Source organism: Xiphophorus hellerii, chromosome 13, assembly GCF_003331165.1.
Source record: "Xiphophorus hellerii strain 12219 chromosome 13, Xiphophorus_hellerii-4.1, whole genome shotgun sequence".
Taxonomy (NCBI): domain Eukaryota; kingdom Metazoa; phylum Chordata; class Actinopteri; order Cyprinodontiformes; family Poeciliidae; genus Xiphophorus; species Xiphophorus hellerii.
This window is the reverse complement of record NC_045684.1, coordinates 20,345,414-20,367,381: the sequence shown is the minus strand read 5'-3', so window position 1 is coordinate 20,367,381 and position 21,968 is coordinate 20,345,414. Positions and strand designations below refer to the sequence as shown.

Sequence of the window (21,968 nt, the reverse complement as noted above, 5' to 3'; positions counted from 1 at the left end):
CAAGATAAGGCAGATGCTGCATGAAGAAACAAATATATAATCATAGATAAGGAATAAGGATGGGTGGGATTACAGAAAACACCAACAATGAGCCTCACACATTGAGATAGCATGCACACAGCTTCAGTGTATGTGCGTGTGTGTGTTGTGTGTGTGTGTGGGGGTGTGTGTGTGTGGTTCATTAAAGCTGCTCTGACATTTGGAGAGAACACTGATGAAGCCTCTCTCATTATATGCTGTAATATAGAATGCTGTTTTTAGACTCCCCCGGCCGCGCCGACATGCCTATTGGATGCACCGGTGACGGCAACGAGCCGCCATGCATAGCAACAGTAACCAAGGAAGGGTGTTGGACATGAAAGACCCACTGTGGTGTCTTTACCGCCGGAGTCCTGTTAAATTTGGACCACTGGGAGACTGACTGTGGAAGGCTCTGAAAGACAGCCGAGTGTTCAGGGCCGTGTGTGTGTGCACACGGGTGTAGGCGTGGGGGTGTGTGTGTGGGTGTGTGTGTGCGTGTGGGTGTGGGTGTGTGTGGGCGTGTGTGTGTGTGTGTGCGTGTGTGCGTGTGGGGGTGTGTGTGTGTGTGTGTGTGATGCTGTCAGAGCCAGATGCACTCACCGCACTGCCAGAGTCAAAGAGTCAGCTTTAACTTCAGATTCGTTGAACTGGCTGTAAGGGAGGTGTTATTTCTATTTCACTTTGTATCATGTGGGGTAAAAACAAACTTCTGTGCAAATCAATAACTTTTGTGGCTCTTAATAACTGTGTGTGGTCTATGACTGTAACTGATGCTAATGCAAATGGACCCATCAAAAGCTGTTTAAGGTAAAATTTTCTCTGTTGTGACGACTACAAAGAAAGGAACGAATCTAAATGAAAATGAAAAAATGTTGGTGAACGGATGCATCCATTTTTTAGATTACAGTAAGCATTTGTGAAGAAGTTCTTCTGTCAGGCATAGATGTAAAGTGATCCCAACATGTTTGTTCTGACTGGAGGGAATATTACCACCTCCTGGTGGCCCAGCCAGCGTGCAGACATGAATCCGATGGAGACTCTTAGCAGGGAGCTAACGATTAAGGCTACAGGAGGCATTCCAACCTCAAAGACTTGGGAGCTTATGGTTAAATAACAATGACCAAATCATCAACGTGAACAAAAAAAAAAAAAAAAAGCAAAAATCTGTTCCCTTTTGGTTATTTATACTCCCTGAAGCATACGGAGAGCACAATGGGACAGACACTGAAGTATAATCCAATAATCCAAGTGTTGTTTTCTGTTTAATGATTATACAGAGGCATTAAACAAATCTAATCTCCTGCGCTGTCCCTGTGTGTAAAGCAGGCCGTTCTGTGAGGTAATAAACGAGGATGCAGTAGAAGGTATTGGGTCTGGGAGAAGAAATTAGTCATTTAGAGCCATAATCCATAGGAAATGGTTTCTTGAAATCGAAAGTCTTCATGTGTGGCAGGATGTCTGTCAATGCGTGAATATGTCCCACTGGCTCTAATCTAATGCCAATTAATTACAATGAGGAAAAGAGTAATCTAATTTAGATGTAATTTCCTCATGATTACTCAACTCAACGCCTGATGACCAAGTGATGAGCATTTGCAATATAATAGAACAATATGTACAGATAAAAGAAGAGTGCTGTGGTGGCGCAGGGGGTTAGCACGCCCCACGTTTGGAGGCCTTAGTCCTCGATGTCCGCGTCGAGGGTTCGACTCCCGGTCCCAGCGATCTTTGCCGCATGTCCTCGCCCTCTTTCCTGTCTGCCTACTGTAGCAAAAAATACGAGCCACTAGCGCCGCAAAAACTCTTTGGAGAAAAAAAAAGATAAAAGAACAATGATTAGAATTAAAAATCTTTCTTAAAAACTAAATGTGAGGCAACACAGTTTCTACATCCACCTTTGAACCTTACCAGCGTGGACAAGGATTTATTCGTGTCATTAGGAGTTGTGTTTCCCGCAAAGTTCCTCTTATTTGTTTTTTAGTGCAAAATTTTCTGTGAATGGCGCCATGGATTCATGTTCTCCTTCTGCCCTTTGCCTGACCTCTGTGGTGTGTTTCTTTTCGGAGAAGTAGTTAGAACAGTGTGTCCAAATGCCTGGACTCGCTGTCCTTGCTGACATAACGACCTTGGGAGACGATCGCAAAGTGGCACAAAATTACAACATTTCCAACACGGACCTTCAGGTTGAGTGGACACGGAAACAACAAGTTCCTTGTTTGTGCTTGAACTCATGAACCTAACCTCCACCTCAATGTACCTTCACCGCATTTAAGGGTTAGGCAAGGTCTGACCGAAGTCGAACGGTCAACGCGCGGTCGAGTGGTTTGGGGGAGGTTGTTTTACCACACAAATACCTTTCTTAGTCCAAAAAGACACACCGAGCCGAGTCCCCGATGAAAGGAAACCTTGTGGCGTTTTGCCGTATGTGTGGTTTATAACATTGTAATAAACACAGTGATCATGGCAGAAAGGAAAGACTATTTCAAGTTCAGAGAAGGAGGATTAAATAGCTATTGACAACATCTCATTTTATTTTCCATTTTGTTAGAAAAAAAAAAAAAGAGCAGAAGGAGTTTGTGGGACGTTCAGCCACTGCGTCCGACCAGAAGCAACCAGGAGGAGTGTGATATGGCAGGATTAAACAAATTTACACAAAAATGTCACAACTTTTATAGTAACAGGCAATACACAAAACTATAGTCATCAGTTGGCTTTACTGCAGACACACAACGTCAAAAAAGGACCTCATAGGGATGCAGCGATGCACGTGCAGAATCTAGACACAAATCCCAGAGCAGCACCCTAGAAACCTCAAACCAAGAAAAAAAACAGTTGAATTGTTCAGACTGTCTGGCTAAGAATAGAGCACGGACGAGCTGGTGGGCATGATCAGGAAAACGTGACAGATGTCTGAGTGAAACTGGGAGCTAAAGAGGTGGGGATTGACACAGAGAGATAAAGGAGAGTGGGGGGGGAATGAAGGTTTCAGCAGCCAGATCAAACACAGACAGGGCAGCAAGGGAGAACGGTGAGTGGGGACATGACAGACAGGACGAGCCGGGGAAGGTGATCAGCAGCCATCCTGGCAGAGGGCTGGTAGCCACCAACAGCCTCGGTGTGGAGGAGAAAGCTTTTAGAGACATGACTGAAGTTTCAGAGCATCTGGAGCACCAAAGCAAAAGAAAAAAAAATCCCCACTGTCTTGAAAGGAAATGGGAGGTGGTAGAGCAGGAGGAGGTGCTGTGTACCTACAACAAAGCATTAGTCTCACCTGAAATAGCATCATTTTTTCAGTGACTCACCCGGAGTATGAATAGCAATCGTGTGCACTCATCGAGAGAAATTGCTATTATTATAGAAAGGCAGTTAGAGTGTTACCACAACAACTTTCCTCATCATGACAATTCACCGCTTTTTATTCAGCGCCGCTCGCCTCGCTCGGTCTTTTCAAAGCAGCAGCAGCAGCAAAGTTCCAGTAGTTCTTTTCAGGAAGGATCTGATTACCGCGGGCGTTCCAAAACGTTGCCACAAAAATGACTTAAAATGCGTTTCCCAACTGTGACTCAGAGGCAAAGCTAAAAGTAGGCCACGAGTGAGTCGAGTCGAAAACACCTCCTCTTAAAAATGACTAAAAAAAGAAGATAATCATTGGAAAAGATTTTAGATTACCGAAAAATAAACCCACAAGGCAAAGCCATCTGAGTGTTGGGGAGAACTGTATTTCTAGTTCAAGCATCTACAGAGATTTTTCCTTTTTTTATCATTTCATTTTGTCTGCCACGGGTCTGGAAAAACAATCCCAGTACAATGAAGCTGTAGTTCTTGTTTTTCAGCTGAGTGGAACATTTTCCCTTCAATTGTCGACCAAAAGCAGGAAGACAGGCTGCAGCTGTCATGTCTGTCCTGAAACCTCAAACAGAACCTGAGGGAACAGTTTGTAGTGATACCTTTGTAATTTTTACGTTTTTTACTCAACATTTCAGGGACTTTTTCATTTTATTTACATTGGAGTTTTCATTGTTAGAATGGACTGTAAACAATTTTCAGTTAAATTTACATATTTTAAAATATACATATTTATAAGACCTCTAATTGTCTACTGATTTCCTTCAAGAAAAGGAGAAATATTTTCAGGTAGGATTTACTCTGTTCAATATATATATATATATATTTTTTCGTATTTATTTCTTTTAGGTCAAAGAGGAAATGTCAAATTTAAAGGGTATTTCTGTTACCTATTGCCTAGTGTGCAATGTCTCTATGTGAATATTGCTGTTATGAACAAGTAGGCTGCAAACGTTCCAGCTGAAGACAATCAGTCAACTGAATGAATCAATCAATTGAAAAATGTATTAATTTATTTATTATGGATTTCTTGTTTGTCCAGCTTCCTTTTCTTATCTACATTCTGATAGTTAAGGCATTAGCCACATTAGCATTTCCATCAACGTTAGGAAACATAACTTTAGAGAAGGTTGTTGGAAACAGCATCCATCAACCTTTCTCAATTTAGCAAAAATATTTTTACACTCGCTTGAGGTGGTTTTTGGCTTTTCCGAATAAGAGTTAACGCGCTAATGGGGAGATGGACATACGTTTGTCAAATAAGTTCGGACATACCGAACTTTTACCTCACGCCCTTCCTGTTTATTAAAGCAATCTAATTAGTACTGCTGTACTAAACAGCAATGTTTACATCTAACAAAATTATGTTCCGCGTAGCCTGGTCGAAACACAGTGGGTGGAAACACACGCCACTCAACATTTTCTTTGTTTTTCCTTTTTGCAATGTTTTAAAAGTTCACTGAAAATTCGGATGACAAGTGGACGGAAACGTAGCTACTGAAAGATCAACAACTTGTCCTCTAGCTTTCCCACCACTAAGACGAGTTGATTTAACAAAAACACAGTAAAGTGGACTGAAATATGCATGTCATTGTTTTTTTTTCTTTTAAATTTATTTATTTATTATTTTCCCTCCAGTTAACAATTATTCACCACTATAACCAGTTCTGTCATAAATGTAAAAAAAAAAAAGGCAAATATTTCCAGCAGGTTTACAATGTGAAATTTTCTTTTGCCTTGTCCTCATCCTGAAAATGACAGCATTCCACTACGAAAGTGAGAAATAACATCACTGGCAATGATCTAAACTACTTCCCATCACTTTATTCTCAAGCTGGAACAGGACTTCCAGTCAGTCAGCACAAACATATTTATTTCTGTGACAAATGCCCAGCAGGGGAGACACTTGCTACTGTTCTCAGAGTAAACTTGGACTCAGTTTAATAAGAAAGCTAACAAGTATTCTCTTCCTGTGTCAAATAACTCTTACTTTGCCGTCTCTGCTTCCTGTCTTTGTCTCTGGCGTATTTCCAGCCATGGCAGCAGAGCAGCAGAAATAAACACACAGACGGAAGATTTAAATAAATAATATTTGAAGGACTTGAGATTTACGAAAAGATGAGTGTGGGTGTTGAATGAGTAGGGGGGGGAGGAGGAAGCAAATAAAGAAATGAAAGAGGGAGGCGATCGCAAATGAATTTGCACAAGTCGAACGTATTTGCAGAAAAATATAAAAAGAAAGTAATGACGGAGACTAACCCGCTGAAAAAAAAAAGCTATTTAAAGATAAACAACTCTTTTTTTCCCCTCACAATTTGATATTAAATCAAGTGAATAATATTTTTGTCAAATATAGAAGTTTTCGTCGACAAAGACGAAATGCTCTTAAACATTCGGGTAAACTGAGGCTGAACCACAAAGTTGGACCCAAATCAGCCACTTCTGAATTTCAAGAAAATAGACAAAAAAAATAAAATAAATCTCATAAATGCGGAGGGACTTTTTCTAACATTTTGACCCACAGACACAAGCATCAACTAACTGTTTATATTTGTTCTGAGACGATGATGGAATTTCTTCCAGTGATTGTTGGCGGCTGGAAAGCTGGTGATACTGAAATCTCTCGTTGTGTTGGATTTTTAGTGCTGACATCTTTATGGCAGAAAACACACCATGGTGTCTTTCCTGTTCTGCCTTGAGGGAGAAAAAAAAAGCATTAAGAAAAAAACAACTTTTCATCATTTTTAATGTGTCAAATTAGGTCTACAAACAAAAAAAACCTGTATTCATCCTCATTATTTAAGTGTTTTATCATTCATTTATCTTCCAGTATAGGATCAATCAATTTGTTATATTAAAAATGGCTGATTTTGACTGATGTTTGTGGGTGGTTGGGTTGGAATGAATTGCCTCAATTGTCATTATTTTCAGTGTAGACACATGTTTCCAAATACAGATGTCTAGGATGCAAACTGCGGGTTGGAACAAATTAAATTTGTGTTCAGAGGTTTCATTTAATGTTAGTGAGATAAAGAAAGGCTGTAATAGATGTACATACGGTGCATGCATTGTATACAACCATCTGGTTTCCTCTGTATGTTGGTTTTAATCTGACCACTCCACAGGTTCCTATCAGGGGCGTCTTCCTCTGTGTGAGGGTCGACGGTGAACTGGGAGCTGATCTGCTGGCTCTCAGTCATGGATAAAACCTGCTTATGAGATAAGAGCTTGTTCGGTAAAGAAGTGACTCACCCGTTAAACCTGGGAAACTGTGTCGTGTGCGTCCGTGTGCGTGTGTGTGTTCCCTCTCCTTACCGATCCTAATAATAGCAGGCAGTAAAAAAAGCACAGACAAAACCAAAATGCCATCACTGTGGCTTGCCAGTTACAAAGGCTAGAATAGTGAGATGGCGGTATTACACATTTTGGAAACTAGAGATACGTGTGGAATAGCATGGAAATATGAAATGAAATATGTTGAAAGAAAAGGATGTAAGAATGTTTGAAAACAGGCTAAAATGGGTGAGGAGTAATAAATAAAACATCTGCTTATACAACAAAACTGCTAAGCTTCGCTGCACTGCAGTAAAAAATGTGCAGTCTTAGAACATGAACATGAAAATCAAACTTTATTCCACACAGTTCTAAAAAATTACCTGGGCTTGTTACTGATATTAATGTTTATCAAGGTTTTAGCTGGAGCTAATAGCTGGGGATGGAAACACTAATCAAAACTCCAGTGCAGAAATAATATCAAGAACAAGACTAAATACAAAGGGATGAACTGAAAAAGGCTACAAGCACGAATGAAATCCCCCCAAAAATAAAACAGAATTGTGACATGCACTGATTTCCTACTAACTCCAGAATTCAGTTTAACGTTTTACTGCTAACTTTTAAAGGTCCTAGCGGCTTGGCACATAATATGATTAGGCCACAGCAATGCTAGAATTAGAGAAAGACTTGACCAATAGCAGATGAGGTAATAGGACATATTTGCACATTTGTCATTCCAGAGCATAGCTGTGACATGTTGCCAGCTACAAAATGACCACAAGAGCCAATTAAAATCATTTATGCCTTCCAACCAAACGGTGGCGTTCGGATCCTTAAATACTGTGTCCCTAGTCGGCTTTTGATGGAAGCCGAATACGCTTAGTGGGAATCTGAAAGCATGAATGCATACTGTTGGTTTTCAAAACTGAATATTTTAGGGGAAGTGTTGATAATTTTATATGAAAAGTAGGATATTTTATGCCAAACGTTTTGTTTATTTTGTGACAGACATTGAGCAGTTTTAACCAAACAGTCAGTCAAAATGGGTGACCCAGTTTATTAGGTTAGAGAGGATACCACAAGGGGCTTTACCATACTTCATAAAATGGAAAACCTAACGTAACCTAGCAGACAAGGTCAAACACATAAAACAACTCTGTTGTGCTGCACCACCTCATAGTTGATCACTCTGTATTTATTCCAGGAATGGGTTAGCAAAATAAACCAAACCCAAAGTGGTCTGTTTTCAACCTAGCAGCAGATTGCAGCATTGTGTAAATTTGTCCAACTTAATTAAACTTTTGTCAAACAGGCACAATGCTGAGTTACTGTAATGCTTCCAGAATGATTTTAATTAGGGCGGATTAAATTGAAGCAACTGCCGGTGGCACCGCACTGACATTTCCGACTTCATTTTGGATCGTACTCGAATTCTGCATTTTTACACACTGTGGCCTTCACAGCCCAAATAATGACAAATGAAAAATGGTAAACGTTTTTCCACCGATCCTCTAAGAACACATCTAAGACACGTCTCTAAAACAATAAACTCGCTTACATAAGATGACAAAAAAGTGTGGTTCTGAAAATTGACCGAGTCCAATTCCACTAATGGAGCCAGGCTAGAACATAGCCTCCAGAAACTGACACAATAACAACACAATAACCTCGTTATGGTGTAATGGCGACAAGGTGGCATGTTCTCCAATTGTTTTTGACCACTTTGTCTTTTTCACATCGAAGTGTCTCCCTTGCTGGTTAAAGCATTAATATAATTGTATGCTTTTCATTGTTTACTGAGAAAAAGTTGTAGATTTTTACATAAGATTAAACCATTAAACTGAACCAAATTTGAATGTTACTAGAGATCTTCCACTGTTGCTACACATGGAGTCCAGATTTACTCCCTCTCACTCTTCTATCCCGAGTTAATCAGTCCGGGGCTTATTGGCTATTAGCTGACCGACTGAGCGGAGCAAGGAGCAGACTGCTGGGTCGACCCAGCCCACCGACCAATCAGCATGTGTCAGTCAGAACATGGAGTTCCAGCAGCTGACCGGACGGAGCTGTTAATGACTGTCAGGGCAAAACCTGAAAGGAGACACAACTAGCCCAAGCATTTAAGATACAGTGCTTCTTTATCACCCAGTCTCAGAGGCTCACATAGGTAGTTTACTTTCCTTTGGCATCTATGCAAACCAAATAAAGAGACAGTGATTGGAAAACAAGACCCAAATCCAGCCTTCATTGAGTAAACAAGATTGTTTTTCCTCTAGATTATCAGTATCAGACTTGTAACTTTGCCTGAGAAGATTCCTAGAAGAGCAGTGACATCATCTGGCTGGACAGATGTTCCGCAAAAGCCCTATTACTTGATTCAATTTGAAGCTAAATCAATTGGAATGTTGACCCTGTAAGCCTCAATAACATTTTCTTTTCAAGATACACTGATTCCTTTGTTTTTGGAGGTTTTAGGGTATTTCCTACAAACAATTACCAGTACGAGAATTGTTTTGGGTTTTTTTTCTTTGGTGCTAATGAGGTAGTGAGTGGCCCAATGATTTAATTCTATAAATCAGGTGTCCAGTAGACAACTGTCTAAAACGACAGTTTTACGAGTCTACTAGTTTTCCAGTAGACTCGGTTCAGTTGTGGACCAGAACTGCTACATTTGTTACAATTTCAGCTGGTGCGGTTCACTTTCACACTGCACTGCGTCAAACAATCCAAACCCTTTGAAAAACTTGTTCACACCCTCGTCTGTGGTGGTGCTACACCAAGAACCACTGAGAGAAATGGCGCAAAAAACTTTTGAAGAAGACACCTAGGACAAAATCATTGTTTTTGTTTACATTTTGTAGTTATAAGATTTGTGGTTGTGAGATTTTTTTTCTTTTGTCTTTTGAAAAAGTCGAGTCATTTCTCCTTCTACCTCTAAACAAGAATGTTTCTTATTGTGGTATTAATCCAGAATATCCTACACTATAATTCGCTTGGAGCGGTCTCCAGTCGGTTTGGCATTCACACATGCATTCGAACCACACCAGAGTTCACTTCAACTGAACCAGGCCCAGGTTTCTTAGAGGGCCAGAGTTACATTTTTTGGTCCGATTGTGCATTCACACCTCCCCAGATGAAATAAGACTTTCTAGGCAAACGAATTTGAGTTTTATTAAAGAATGAATCCTAAAATATGCAGGACGGTGGGCCTTCAGGACCAGGTTTGGGGACCACTAATATAAAGCACTGAATGTTTTATATGAGCTGCATTAGTAAAATAGTCTTGCTTTCCCTTGTAGCTAGCTCCATGTATCTTCCCATTAACTCTGACTAGCTTCATGCAATTTTGATTGCAGGCCAAATAATTCAATTTGGGTCTCAGTGGGCCAGAGCAGCTTCCTCCACATGTAAAACACACCCCCAATAAAACACACCGAAGTTTAATTATGGTTATACAACGGCACTGTAAAAGACTCTAAGGAGTGCGCGTCATTTTTTGTGAACTCTAGTATAACCAAATTCACTACCAACAGTAATTTTGGTAATGGGAACAATTATATTTTCTCAAATTGCTGAAATAACTTTTGACATTTATGTAACAACCTGTTGACAACACGGAGAAGAAAGAAGAGCGGTGCTGTGATGCTGTGATTTAGTTCCAGGCCTGATGTGTTCCTCTGGCTGCTCAGAACATCTAAATTTAGATACATGTCCCTTCCTCTTTTCTACATCCTTAGCTTCGCCTTGCCTCTTCTTCCACGCTCTCCCCTCCTATGTGCTCTCCTCAGCACCACAAACACACGGAAGACACGGAAGCCCCTGTGGTGAAAATATTGACAGCTCTGTCTGCGTCAGACAAGAGTCAGCTGTGCCTGAGCGGCGCGGGTTCTTTCTATGTGTGCATGAATCTATATTGGGAAATGGCGTTTTCAGAAGCAGACAATATAGCTTGTTCATAAAGGACTATGGGCTTTATATAAATGTGTCTCGCTACATGAATGTACTAAAAACTCTAGTGAAAGCTATTTCGAAAGATAATCTTGATGCTGTAGTCAGAGAATAAATAGCCTGAGTGTCAGAGGGGAGTGAGTAATTGATTCCAAAGTTTCATAAGATACCTGAAGTAAATGTTATGTGGTACAAACAAGTGTGACTAATACAAGTTGGCAGGATTTGGATGTAGCTCTTGAGTCTCTTCAGTATGTAAAGTTCTGTCATAGATCCACTGCTTAGAGTGGATTTGTTTTGGAAATCATAAACACTGAACATTTTGTCATGTCGCTCCACGCAACAAGATAGAAAAATTGACAAAACTATCACCTATTTTCTTTTTCTGCCCAAATCAAATACATTATATCAGTAATGATTCTAAATCTATTAAGGTAGCAAGGGTGTTAAGGTTTTCTTAAGACATTATAATGACACTTTAAAAAAATTTTTTTATCCGTTTCCTGAATTGTCACAATGAAAGTTAAATTCAATATAAAGCACAACATTGGGGTAATATGTCTAGCTAGCAAGACAGCAACTAGCATGCCACTCACGGAGAAGACTTTAAAAACATTACCACTTTGAAAAATAGATACATAAAAAGGTAGGACACAAGCTAAAGATGTCCTTGAAGACTTTTAGCTAGAGTGAACTTGAGTCAGAACATCTGTCTAATGTATAAATCAATTCGCTGCTACAGTAACTTGGGTATTTAGTCAGTAGAACAATGAAGAGAAGCATCCATTAAAAGTTCATTTTATTCGGAATATTCACAATGTTTAAAAACAGGAAAAGGAAAATGACCATAAAAGGAATTCTGTTTGTTTTTTCTAGAAGCATATATATAAAAAACTAACAGCAGGATACAAGCAGCATCAGTTAATCTGCAGGTTGTATGGAGTGTTTCTTTTTTTTTTTTTACTAAAGTTTGCGTATCAAAATCTAACAAGTACTTTGCTGTAATAATAGCTGTAGTAATTAAGATGAATAATTCCTCCTTTTCTGTTTATGTTATTCATTTGTTTTACATTCTGGTACAAGTACCATGACGCTGTAACCGAAATTGATCTGAAGGTTCCTACAGCCTTGACACGGACATATTTATAGCCAGTTAACAGTAAAGCAGTGCATGTCTGAATGTTAGACCACTAATGTTTGCAGACAAGCAGCAGAGAACGCCGACAGAGACACACTGATCTGTTCAGGTTGCTGGCCACTGTACTCACAGCAGAAACATAACCCACTAGGAAGGAGCGCAAGAGGAACCATTTTTTTTTTTTCTTTTTTATTAACAAATTGGAAGAAAAAAAAAAAACCCAGCATGTTACACCACATGATACCCTCCCCCTATTGGCCCAGCCTCTCCAACCGTGTGACATGTTATCCCTTCGTACAGCAGGAACAAACGGTTTTGTTTTCACCACACAAGCGCAAACCGAGAAGCACGTTTGTCGCAGCTTCACAGGATCTGTAATTACACGCTGTAGGGGACATATTAGAGCATGGAGCCACGGTCACAATGCAAACCCACTGCAGAGATCAGAGCACAGCAGTGCACACAGTAGACCTGCAGTTTCTTACAAAGCCACAGAAAGCTTGTTGAGTCAAATATATACTCTTATTATAACAGTGAACCAACAAATACACTTCATAGTGCATTAGGCCTCTATTGGGGTGTTCCAGTTTTACTATAATAAAGAAAATAAACTACAGTGATATATGATCAAGGAGTATTTTGTACTGCTTTATCCAGATGATTAACCTCTGTCTACCTTAAATCTACCTTAATTCCAATATGATAAATCGAGAAATCAAGCAAAGACCAATTTAAAAAGGATGACAAAGAGGAGAGCATTGGAAATTTTGCCTTTAAAACACACAGCATAACCTTCAGACCCTCTAGTTCATATAAATAATCAGTGGTGGAGAAAGTACTCAAAAAATGTACTTAAGTAAAAGTACAAATACACAGGCAAAAATGTACTCAAGTAAAAGTCAAAGTACCACATTAACATTTTACTTAAGTAAAAGTAAAAAAGTACTGGCTTTTAAAAATACTTAAGTATTAAAAGTAAAAGTACTTGCTGAATACATAACCTAATCGCTAATATCATTAAGTGTGCCAGTAGTATTTAATTTGAATACATCATAAATGTGCCATTTTAATAAACAATGTCACAGATTAAACATGTTCTTATTGTGTTTATTCTCTGTAAGAGTTTAGACTTAGATATGTGATTCTATGCATCATAATTTCAGGGATGGAAACATCTTATTTCCTGTCCTAACGTAGCATGAACTTCATTAGTGACATTTATTTAGAAAGAAATCCAACTGAAAGGGGATGGAACGAAGGTGTGGGGGGGAAGACATGCAATCGAGGAGCCACGTAGCAGAGTTGTAGTCAAGACCACTGAACACGAGACCAAGACCAGCGCCCTGCGCTACATGACACAATAAAATGAAGTGCACCTATCAAAATTGGTTCTCAGATTGATCTGAAAGATCCACATTTCCATAAAAACACCTAGATATAAATACTTAGAGCTGAAATATATTTAACCAGTATCAATTACAACTCATTTCATTCTGTTTTGCTTTCATCGCTGTGCTACAATCCGCAGAGGTCGCCTGCCATCCCTATAAAAATAACGCCCATATTGCTCATGTCAGAAACCACAACTGTCTGCACCATTAAACCATGAAACATAGCAATTAACTGTAATTGCTATGTTACAATTACAACTGTAATTGTAACATTACAACAACACTATGAACACTGTCCAACGGCGCAACAAGCAGAAGGACCACCATGACTGTTCTCATCCTCCCTCCCACTGCATGTTTGCCACCATGACAGGAGACAAAATCAATCAATGAGCATGCTCTGTGTTCATACGTTCAACTTTTACTTATTCGGCAATTAAATAAATGTGTGTGTGTGTGTGTGTGTGTATATATATATATAGCTATATATAGCTATTGCAGTGTATACAAGAACAAAGAACGGCTCTCAGTGAGGCTTCAGTCCCATCAACCTTAGTAAAGATCCGTCCAGAAGAATCGGATCGTTCCTGAATCCACACAATAATTCAGCGCATGAGTGACAACTTTTTTTCATCGCAGATGCAACATGTGTCTCAGTACAGCTAGCTTTGCTAGCATCACGTCCACAGATCTTACCTTTCTTTAAGCTTTCCTTCCAAGTGACGCTAAAAGTTGGACAAAGTCCCACCGTCTGTGAAAGCGAAGCGCTGCTGGTTTTACATGTCGTCATATCTTATGATTTATGCAGCTATTATCGATTAGTTAGACATCTTCTCCCGCTCAGAGGAAACCACTGCGCATGTCTGGTGCTCCGAGTGCTAGTAAAGGGGGAGGCGATGGGTGACAACAGACACTAAGTCACGTTATTGCTTGGATTTTACGGCGCCACCTTAAAGTCCCTGAACTTCATATTTTAACGGACAAAAAGAGAGCAGTGCGACTTGGATGTAACGAGTAACGCGACACTTTTGTAGAAATGTAGTGAAGTAGAAAGTACAGATACTTACTGTAAAATGTAGTGGAGTAAAAGTAGAAAGTACCCATTATTAAATCTACTTAAGTAAAGTACAGATACATGAAAATTGTACTTAAGTACAGTAACGAAGTACTTGTACTTCGTTACTTCCCACCACTGTAAATAATCCACCAGTAAACTGACCTTGCTGGTTAAGTTGCTGTGTGCTTCTGCTCCACTGTGACAACCCCACAATGGCCACCATCTTGGCACCCAGACTGGAGCGCCGCTTCTTGTTGCCAGTCAACGACGCCGAGTCCGGCCCCCCGTTGCTGGGGCTCTTTTCCAGGTTGTACATGGTCCCCGAGATGCTGGAGGAGCGCACCACGTTCCGTGCCGCCGCGCTCAGCCCGCCGAGGCCGCTTATCCCGCCCGGGCTGGGCACCTCCACGGAGCTGCTGAGCATCATGGTCCGTCCCGCTGAACCGGAGAGTCCGACGGGTGGGGAGGGGATCAGGACAGCTGCAAAAGACAGAGAGCAACAATAAGGTGAGGGTAGAAGTTTAGCCATGACACAGAAGGTGGAAGGAGTGCAAGTCTTTGTGATATTCAGGAGTTTGGGAAACTAAGAACACAAAGGTCAGTAGGAGAGGACAGTACAGATGGATGCAGGCTGTTTTCTTGCTAAAAACAAAGCCACTCCTACAAACACACACAGACACTAAATGTCAAGGCCGGCCTGCTGTGAAGGGGTGACCCTGTCAGATGGTATTTGTCTTGTTTATTTTATTTTTTTTTCCTTTTTAAATCTTATTTTTCAGACTTTAAACATTCACATGGTAAACTTGAGTCATCACTACAGCAGATGGACACTGTGACCATGTGCTAACAGATGTGTGAAACTTTTAAATAGTTGAAACAGCATGCAAGCTACGTTTTCCAGATACTCGTCTTATGACTTGTTTTGGCAGAAAAACAAGCCTGCCAAAACTCCCACTCCCATAAAACTCCCACAGTATCGCAGGGATTGGGCTAAACTGACAGCCACTGGGCAAATTAAATATGCAGACGCTGTGAGCCTTTTAATATTATTTCTTTGTCGTCGCTGCTCTTCTTCCACATGACAACCTGTAAATAATAATAACAATTGGATGATTTTCAGTTTGACGCGCCTGTCAATAACTCGAGCACCATACCTAAGCATTCCCAGTGTCAGGTTTTGTGGTGTGAGTGGTGGTGAGGCAGAGGCAGCAAACCCAGGTAGCAATAAAGTAGACGATTTAATAAGATGCAAATCCAAAGTCCAAAAGTCCAGAACACAGGGAAGCAGAGAGCAATGATCACAACAGGTGACAACTGGAAACTGGACAGACACGACGAGGACCCGACAAGGAACAAAGAACCCAGGTGGGGTTAAATACACAGAGGGTAATCAAAGAGACAAGAAACACCTGGAAACAATCAAGGGGAGACAGGACAACACGGAGACTCAGAGAGACAGAAACTCAAAATAAACACAGATAAGGAACAGATCCCGACACCCAGGTCACGTTAACAATAACACTCTTCGGTGTGGAGGTTGGTAAGGAGGGAAGACAACTAAAAGTTAGCTCTTTTTCAAGTGACAATGCGCAAAAGCTATAGGAAGCTACATAAAGGAAGCTGAATTTTCCAAACCGAGATCTTAGCAATTTCTGAGCGTTCAACTTGTATCTGTCATGGCGCGTTCTGGATTTGAAAATGTCGTTAGCCGTTTGAAAACATCAGTCAAGTAAAAGTATCCATACTCACATAAACACAGATGCTTACAGTTAATACCGCATAATATGTACATTGTTAAATGACTAAGAAATGCCATAAAACATATTTTTACTACGTTAGATAATAATAATCAGGGAAGACTTTACAAAATTCAGATCAGTGCATTTGTACAACGTCTTGCCCTTGTTTTTTTGTTTGTTTTTTTGTTTTTTACCATGACCCTAATAGTCTAATCGCTCTATTAAATTCAATCATGGTTCAATAATTGGCTACTTGTGTGTTCCCCAAAAGGAAATTAAAACATCTTCGGTGATAAAAGCCCTTTATCTCTGAGCAATGCTGCTAAACCTTCTTGATTTATCTTGCCTTCGAACTCATCTGTTATCTGTTTTCCTTTCTCTCCCACAGTATCGCAGGGATTAGGCTAAACTGACAGCCATTGGGCAAATTAAATATGTAGACGCTGTGAGCCTTTTAATATTATTTTTTCGTCGTCGCTGCTCTTCTTCCACATGACAATTTATTGTTGCTCCTCAAGCCCAGATTTGTCTCCCCTTAGTTACTTTAAACACCAAGAAGCAGCAGATCCGCTGTGTTTCATCACCCTATTAATAGAAGCCTTGCAAAATTTATCTACCTCAACACACTGACACACTTAAATATGTAAGAGAATGTAGCTAGCAAAAGAATTGAGAGACTTTGCTTGGGCTCAAGCAAATACCTGCAGCTGAATGCTAATGTTAGCATTCTAACATGATGATATGGGCACTAAACGAAGATGTCTGCAAAACTCTCCTTAAAAAAACAAAAAAATTCAATGATTAGTTTTAGATTTTCTTTACAAATTTTTTGATGGTCTTGCTATAAAGTGACTTTTCCTCCCCCACATCTTCTGCTTCTTTTCAGATTAAACGTACTCAGTAGCGTGAAACGCTATCACAAATTAGACCAGTAGAAAACCGCTGTTTCATTCTCAAGTGTTTCATTGTTAGATATTTTCCTCATCAACTAAAGTTAACTCACAATAGACGGTAATCACTAAGGTGGGAAAAAACGCAGCATGTGCAGCGGTTAGCTAGAAAGAACTATATTTTCTTTCTAGGAATATGCCGTAGATCTTACAAAAAAGCATCATCCATACCTTGAGGTTTTGTTTTGGTTGATAACTGTGTACTCTCTTTAGTGTTTGGTGAATAAAAATGGGAACATGTTTCTTATTTTGGCTGATTTTCATAAATGTTTCAAGCCATGCGCAACAAATTCTAACAATTCTTTTTTTTTTTTAAATACTACACTATTTAAGCCCTTCCTTTCAGATCCTTAACCTGATTATAATGTTTTTAAGAAAACTACAGGATAAAACAACACTTCTTGAATTTATGCTACATCCACAAATATTGAACCCTCTGGTAAATATGTGGAAAAATCCTTAAAATGAGTTGATATTTGACTCTTCTAGCAAAAAATTTACATTTTGAAACCTGCTGCGGTACTAAGCTTTGGAGGTTGTTTTATGCCTTTTCTTCTGTATGTGAAAATATGAGCTTGTGTCTGTGGCCGGCCTTATTTGCCACTGTTTCAACCTTTTCATCCGTCCCCTGGCTGTACATATGGAAAAGTCCAGGAGTTCAGCTGTTCTCTTTTGGCCATTAAAAGAGACATAGAAAGATTAACACGTTTGTCATTCTGAAATGGCATGTATCCTTGTTTTTCCAATTTTGAAGATTGTTACGGAGAATAAAACATATGGAGAGCATATGTTTTATGCTCTCCATAAAACATGTGCTTTTTATTTTTCACAAGGAAAAATAAAAAGGACAAAAAGTCTACTGATCAATATAAAAAATAAAATAATAATAATTTTTAAAAAAAAAACATAAATGTTTTTTGTAGCATATTATTGCTTAACACTGGATATTTTCCGCCAGCTGAACAAATCCTCTTAAATAAAACTTGGGATTCGTCCACATTTTTCAACCTAATTTTCATCACGGGTCAAAATAGTCACTGCTGATTCTACAACAATCACAATCAACGTGAGCCAATTTAATTCCGCACCTTTAAATGCGATAGCCTTTCAGGAGGCTCACTAAAAGCAATAACTGTAAACCCTCACGGTGGCGCTGAAAGAAAAGTCTGCGGCCCGCGCCAACATCTGCAGGATTCATTATCCGAGTGCTTTGATTGTCAGAACACTACTTCGTGGTAATCTATCAAATTTCCGTGGCCAAAAAAAAAAGCACATGTGATATTCTCATTTCCAGACTTTTTGGAAGTCTGAAAGACATTCTTTTTTTTCTTTTTTTTTTTGTTTTGCTCACCCAGTCGGTGATGGAGAGGTGTGTGCAGAAACACAACAAACTTTTAAAAAATGAGAGAGACTTACAAGGCATCAACACAAAATGAAAATCATAAATAATGCAAATTGTGTATACAGTGAGGTGATTTTACTTTTAAATCTCTGGCAGAGAGACCCAAAATGCAAATGCGGTGCATTTCAAGTATCTCCCTAAATCACCTCCTCAGCTCTGCTGACCATGATTGTCACAGCGGTGCCATTACTGTTCACAGAATACCTGAAATGGGCGCATCACAGGAGTAATCATCTTCTTTAGAAAAGGCTCAAGAAGCATTTTGACATTTTGGGTTTTTTTTTTTTAAATGAAACTCATAATCAGGAGGAAGAATGTGAGGCTTTTAAAGTGGAAATTTAGGTAAGCATACAAGCCCTAAATCTCGCCCTTCTTCCTCGTTCTAGCCAACGAACGTGTGCTGTTCTTTGGCTCCCGGGGCGGGGGCGGGGGCGGGGGCGGGGGGCTCTCTGCTTTTGAACACACAGCGAGCAAAGCAAGGGGAGAAAAATAAACAGATGAGAGGGATAGAGAGGGCTGCAAAAGGATACATGGAATAATTTTGGTTTCGGAGAAGAGCAGGGGGACGGGATGGGGAGGGGAGACAAAAAAACGAGTGAAGGGAGAAGAATAACAGGAGGAGAGAAACGTGGTAGGAGGACATGCATGATAATAAATGGACGGGGAGAGAGACACTGCAGGAAGCAGTGGCCAGATCTGTGGGAAACACAGGGCTGGAGGCAAGAGCAGGAGACTAATATGACATGCTGACTATATGGCTCTGGCTGACAAATTCTAGTGTATATATCTATATACAGCTCTGAAAAAAAGTAAGAGACCACTGCAATGAACCCCACTGAAAACGTGATGGTTATTCCACCAAATATTGATTTTTGAACTCTTCCTGAGTTAAAACATTAGAATTGTTGCTTCTAAATGAGTATGAACTTGTTTTCTTCGCATTAGATTGAGGTCTTATAGCGCTGCATCTTTTTCTTTACTTTGACCATTTCTAATTTTCTGCAAATAAATACTAAATCTTTGGTTGGAATTTCAGAGACATGTTGTCAGTAGTTTATAGAATAAAAGAACAATGTTCATTTTACTCAAACATATACCTATGAAAAGTAAAATCAGAGAAATTATGTATTATTTTTGCAGTGGTCTCTTATATTTTACATATAAGTATACATATAAATTCTGAAAATCTAAATTTTTTGATTACTTGTTCTGGCAGGTTTTCTGGAGAGCAATTTTACTTACATAAATCAAACATTAATTTAAAATTTGCATCTTGCTTTCAGGTTTTCTTTGTTATAATTAGTTTGACGATCTGAAATATTTATGTTGGACAAAAAAGCAAAATCATAGAGCTTTTTTTTTTACAGCACATTACTTTCTGGTTTGGCTACTCTTTGAAATTGCAATCATGTGGCGATAAAGAGTTTCTGCAGATCTCTTCTTTTGACTCTACAAACACAGCTTTCATATTTAAATTGCTTTTCGAGCCCTGTTTTTTTTTTTTTTTCCCATACAGAGTTGAGTGCTACATTAACTCCACACCTCATGAATTAAGCAACAAAAAGCTTCCTTCTAAAGTGGGGCATGTAGTTGCTGCATCAGTTTAAAAGAAAACTTTTTTTTTCATCAATTCATTCCATATTTATGCAGAAACACATCATAAGAAAACCCTCTGACCTCGCCATCATCAACACAGTGGCCCCGACAACACATGCCAACATGCACCTGACCTTGTACTGGACCTGCAGGCGGACCTTAAGGCGGATCCGCCACCCATCCATCTTCATTCCCGCGCCAGACAGGCCACCCTCATCAAACGTCTCTGCTTTTTAGCTTCTCATCCAAGAGCTCATCCATTTCTCCCTGTCAGCAAAAAGCCCAACTCCCAGTGCTTCTCTCTACACAGTGTGTGTCCTCTATCCACTAGTGGATATATTACTTGAAAATATAAAATGTCACTATTTTTACAGCTTATGTTATGTTTCCAAAACATTTAGGTTATATATTCAAACTATATATATATATATATATATATATATATATATATATATATATATAGTATATATATATATATATATATATATATATATATATATATATATATATATATATATATATATATATATATATATATATATATATATATATATGTATATATATATATATATATATATATATATATATATATATATATATATATATATATATATATATATATATATATATATAGTACAGACCAAAAGTTTGGACACACTTTTTAATTTAATGATTTTCCTTTATTTTCATAACTATTGACATTGTAGATTCACACTGAAGGCATCAAAACTATGAATAACACATGTGTAAATATGCACTAAACAAAAAAGTGTAAAACAACTGAAAATACCCCTTATATTCTAGTTTCTTCAAAGTAGCAACCTTTTGCTGTCATTACTGCTTTGCAAACACTCTGCATTTTCTCAATGAGTTTCAAGAGGTAGTCACCTGAAATGGTTTTCACTTCATAGCTGAGCCCTGTCAGGTTAATAAGTGGGATTTCTTGCCTTATAAATAGTCATGAAAATAAAGAAAACCCATTGAATTAGAAGGTGTGTCCAAACTTTTGGTCTGTACTGTATATATATATATATATATATATATATATATATATATTTTTTTTTTTTTTTTTTTAGGTAAAATTCCTCCATTGACAGACACAGTGCTTTGCAACTGCATTGCAAAACTACAAATCTGAAGTGCTTCATCCATCTGTAGTGAGCCCCCCTTTACTGTAACACCCCTAAATAGAATCCAGTGCCACCTAATTGGTACATCAGAGTCCATCTTTGTGTAATTTAATCTCAGGATGCAGACAGCTTTTCTGTGAAGGCCTGAGAGGAAAGGTGTCAAACTCAGGCCACATCAAGACCGTGAAGGCTTTTAAAGGGCCAGTTTATGGATTGATAGAACTGCCTGTTAACAAACTGTTAAAGTAAAACTAAACAGCGTTCTCTGGATTTGATGAATACTACTTAAAGTTAAATAAAATTGAACATCTTTTGTTGTTCATGTAGTTTGGTATTATCCAGATAAAAACTGCTTTTATTTGACTGATAAAATATTTAAGCAAACAACTTTCATCTTTAAAGTTCTGTTTGTGTGGTCCTCTAAGCTCTAAATCAGGGGTGTCAAACTCCAGTCCTCAATTGCCAGTGTCCTGCAACTTTTAGATGTGCCTCTGCTGCACCACACCTGAATAGCATAATTAGGTCATTAGCAAGGCTCTGGAGAACTGATCTACACAAGAAGGAGGTAATTAAGCCATTTCATTCCAGAGTTTTGTACCTGTGGCACATCTAAAAACTGCAGGACACCGGCCCTTGAGGACTGGAGTTTGACACCTGTGCTCTAGAGGGGCACATAAAATGTTACAACAGGCTAGATTTGGCCCTCAGGCTTTAAGTTTGACACGTGTCTTAGAGATTTGTTAAAGAACGACAGAAAGCAAAATACAAATCGGTCAAAATAACGGCATCCACCCGAGCTGACAGAATGGGCAGGGAGAGCTTTAACCAGAGCAGGAGCCATGAGAGAAATGGGACATGGTGGTGGCATCATCATGCTGTGGGCAAAGATTTCGTTAGTTGTCTCAAAGAACCGGGTCAGGTTCAAAAGGAATATGGGTGAGCTAAATAAAGATTAATTCTGGAAGAATCGCTGTG

General features: G+C 39.1%; 1 protein-coding gene across 1 annotated transcript in view; it reads right to left on the bottom strand.

Moving 5' to 3' along the window:
• rims3 (regulating synaptic membrane exocytosis 3) overlaps positions 1-21,968 on the bottom strand; it is a 47,193-nt gene that overhangs the window by 14,323 nt on the left and 10,902 nt on the right. Inside the window, exon 2 of the mRNA XM_032580141.1 lies at positions 14,339-14,656. Coding sequence (XP_032436032.1) covers positions 14,339-14,603 — 265 coding nt within the window. The 5' untranslated portion in view covers positions 14,604-14,656. The remainder of the gene's footprint in view (positions 1-14,338; positions 14,657-21,968) is intronic.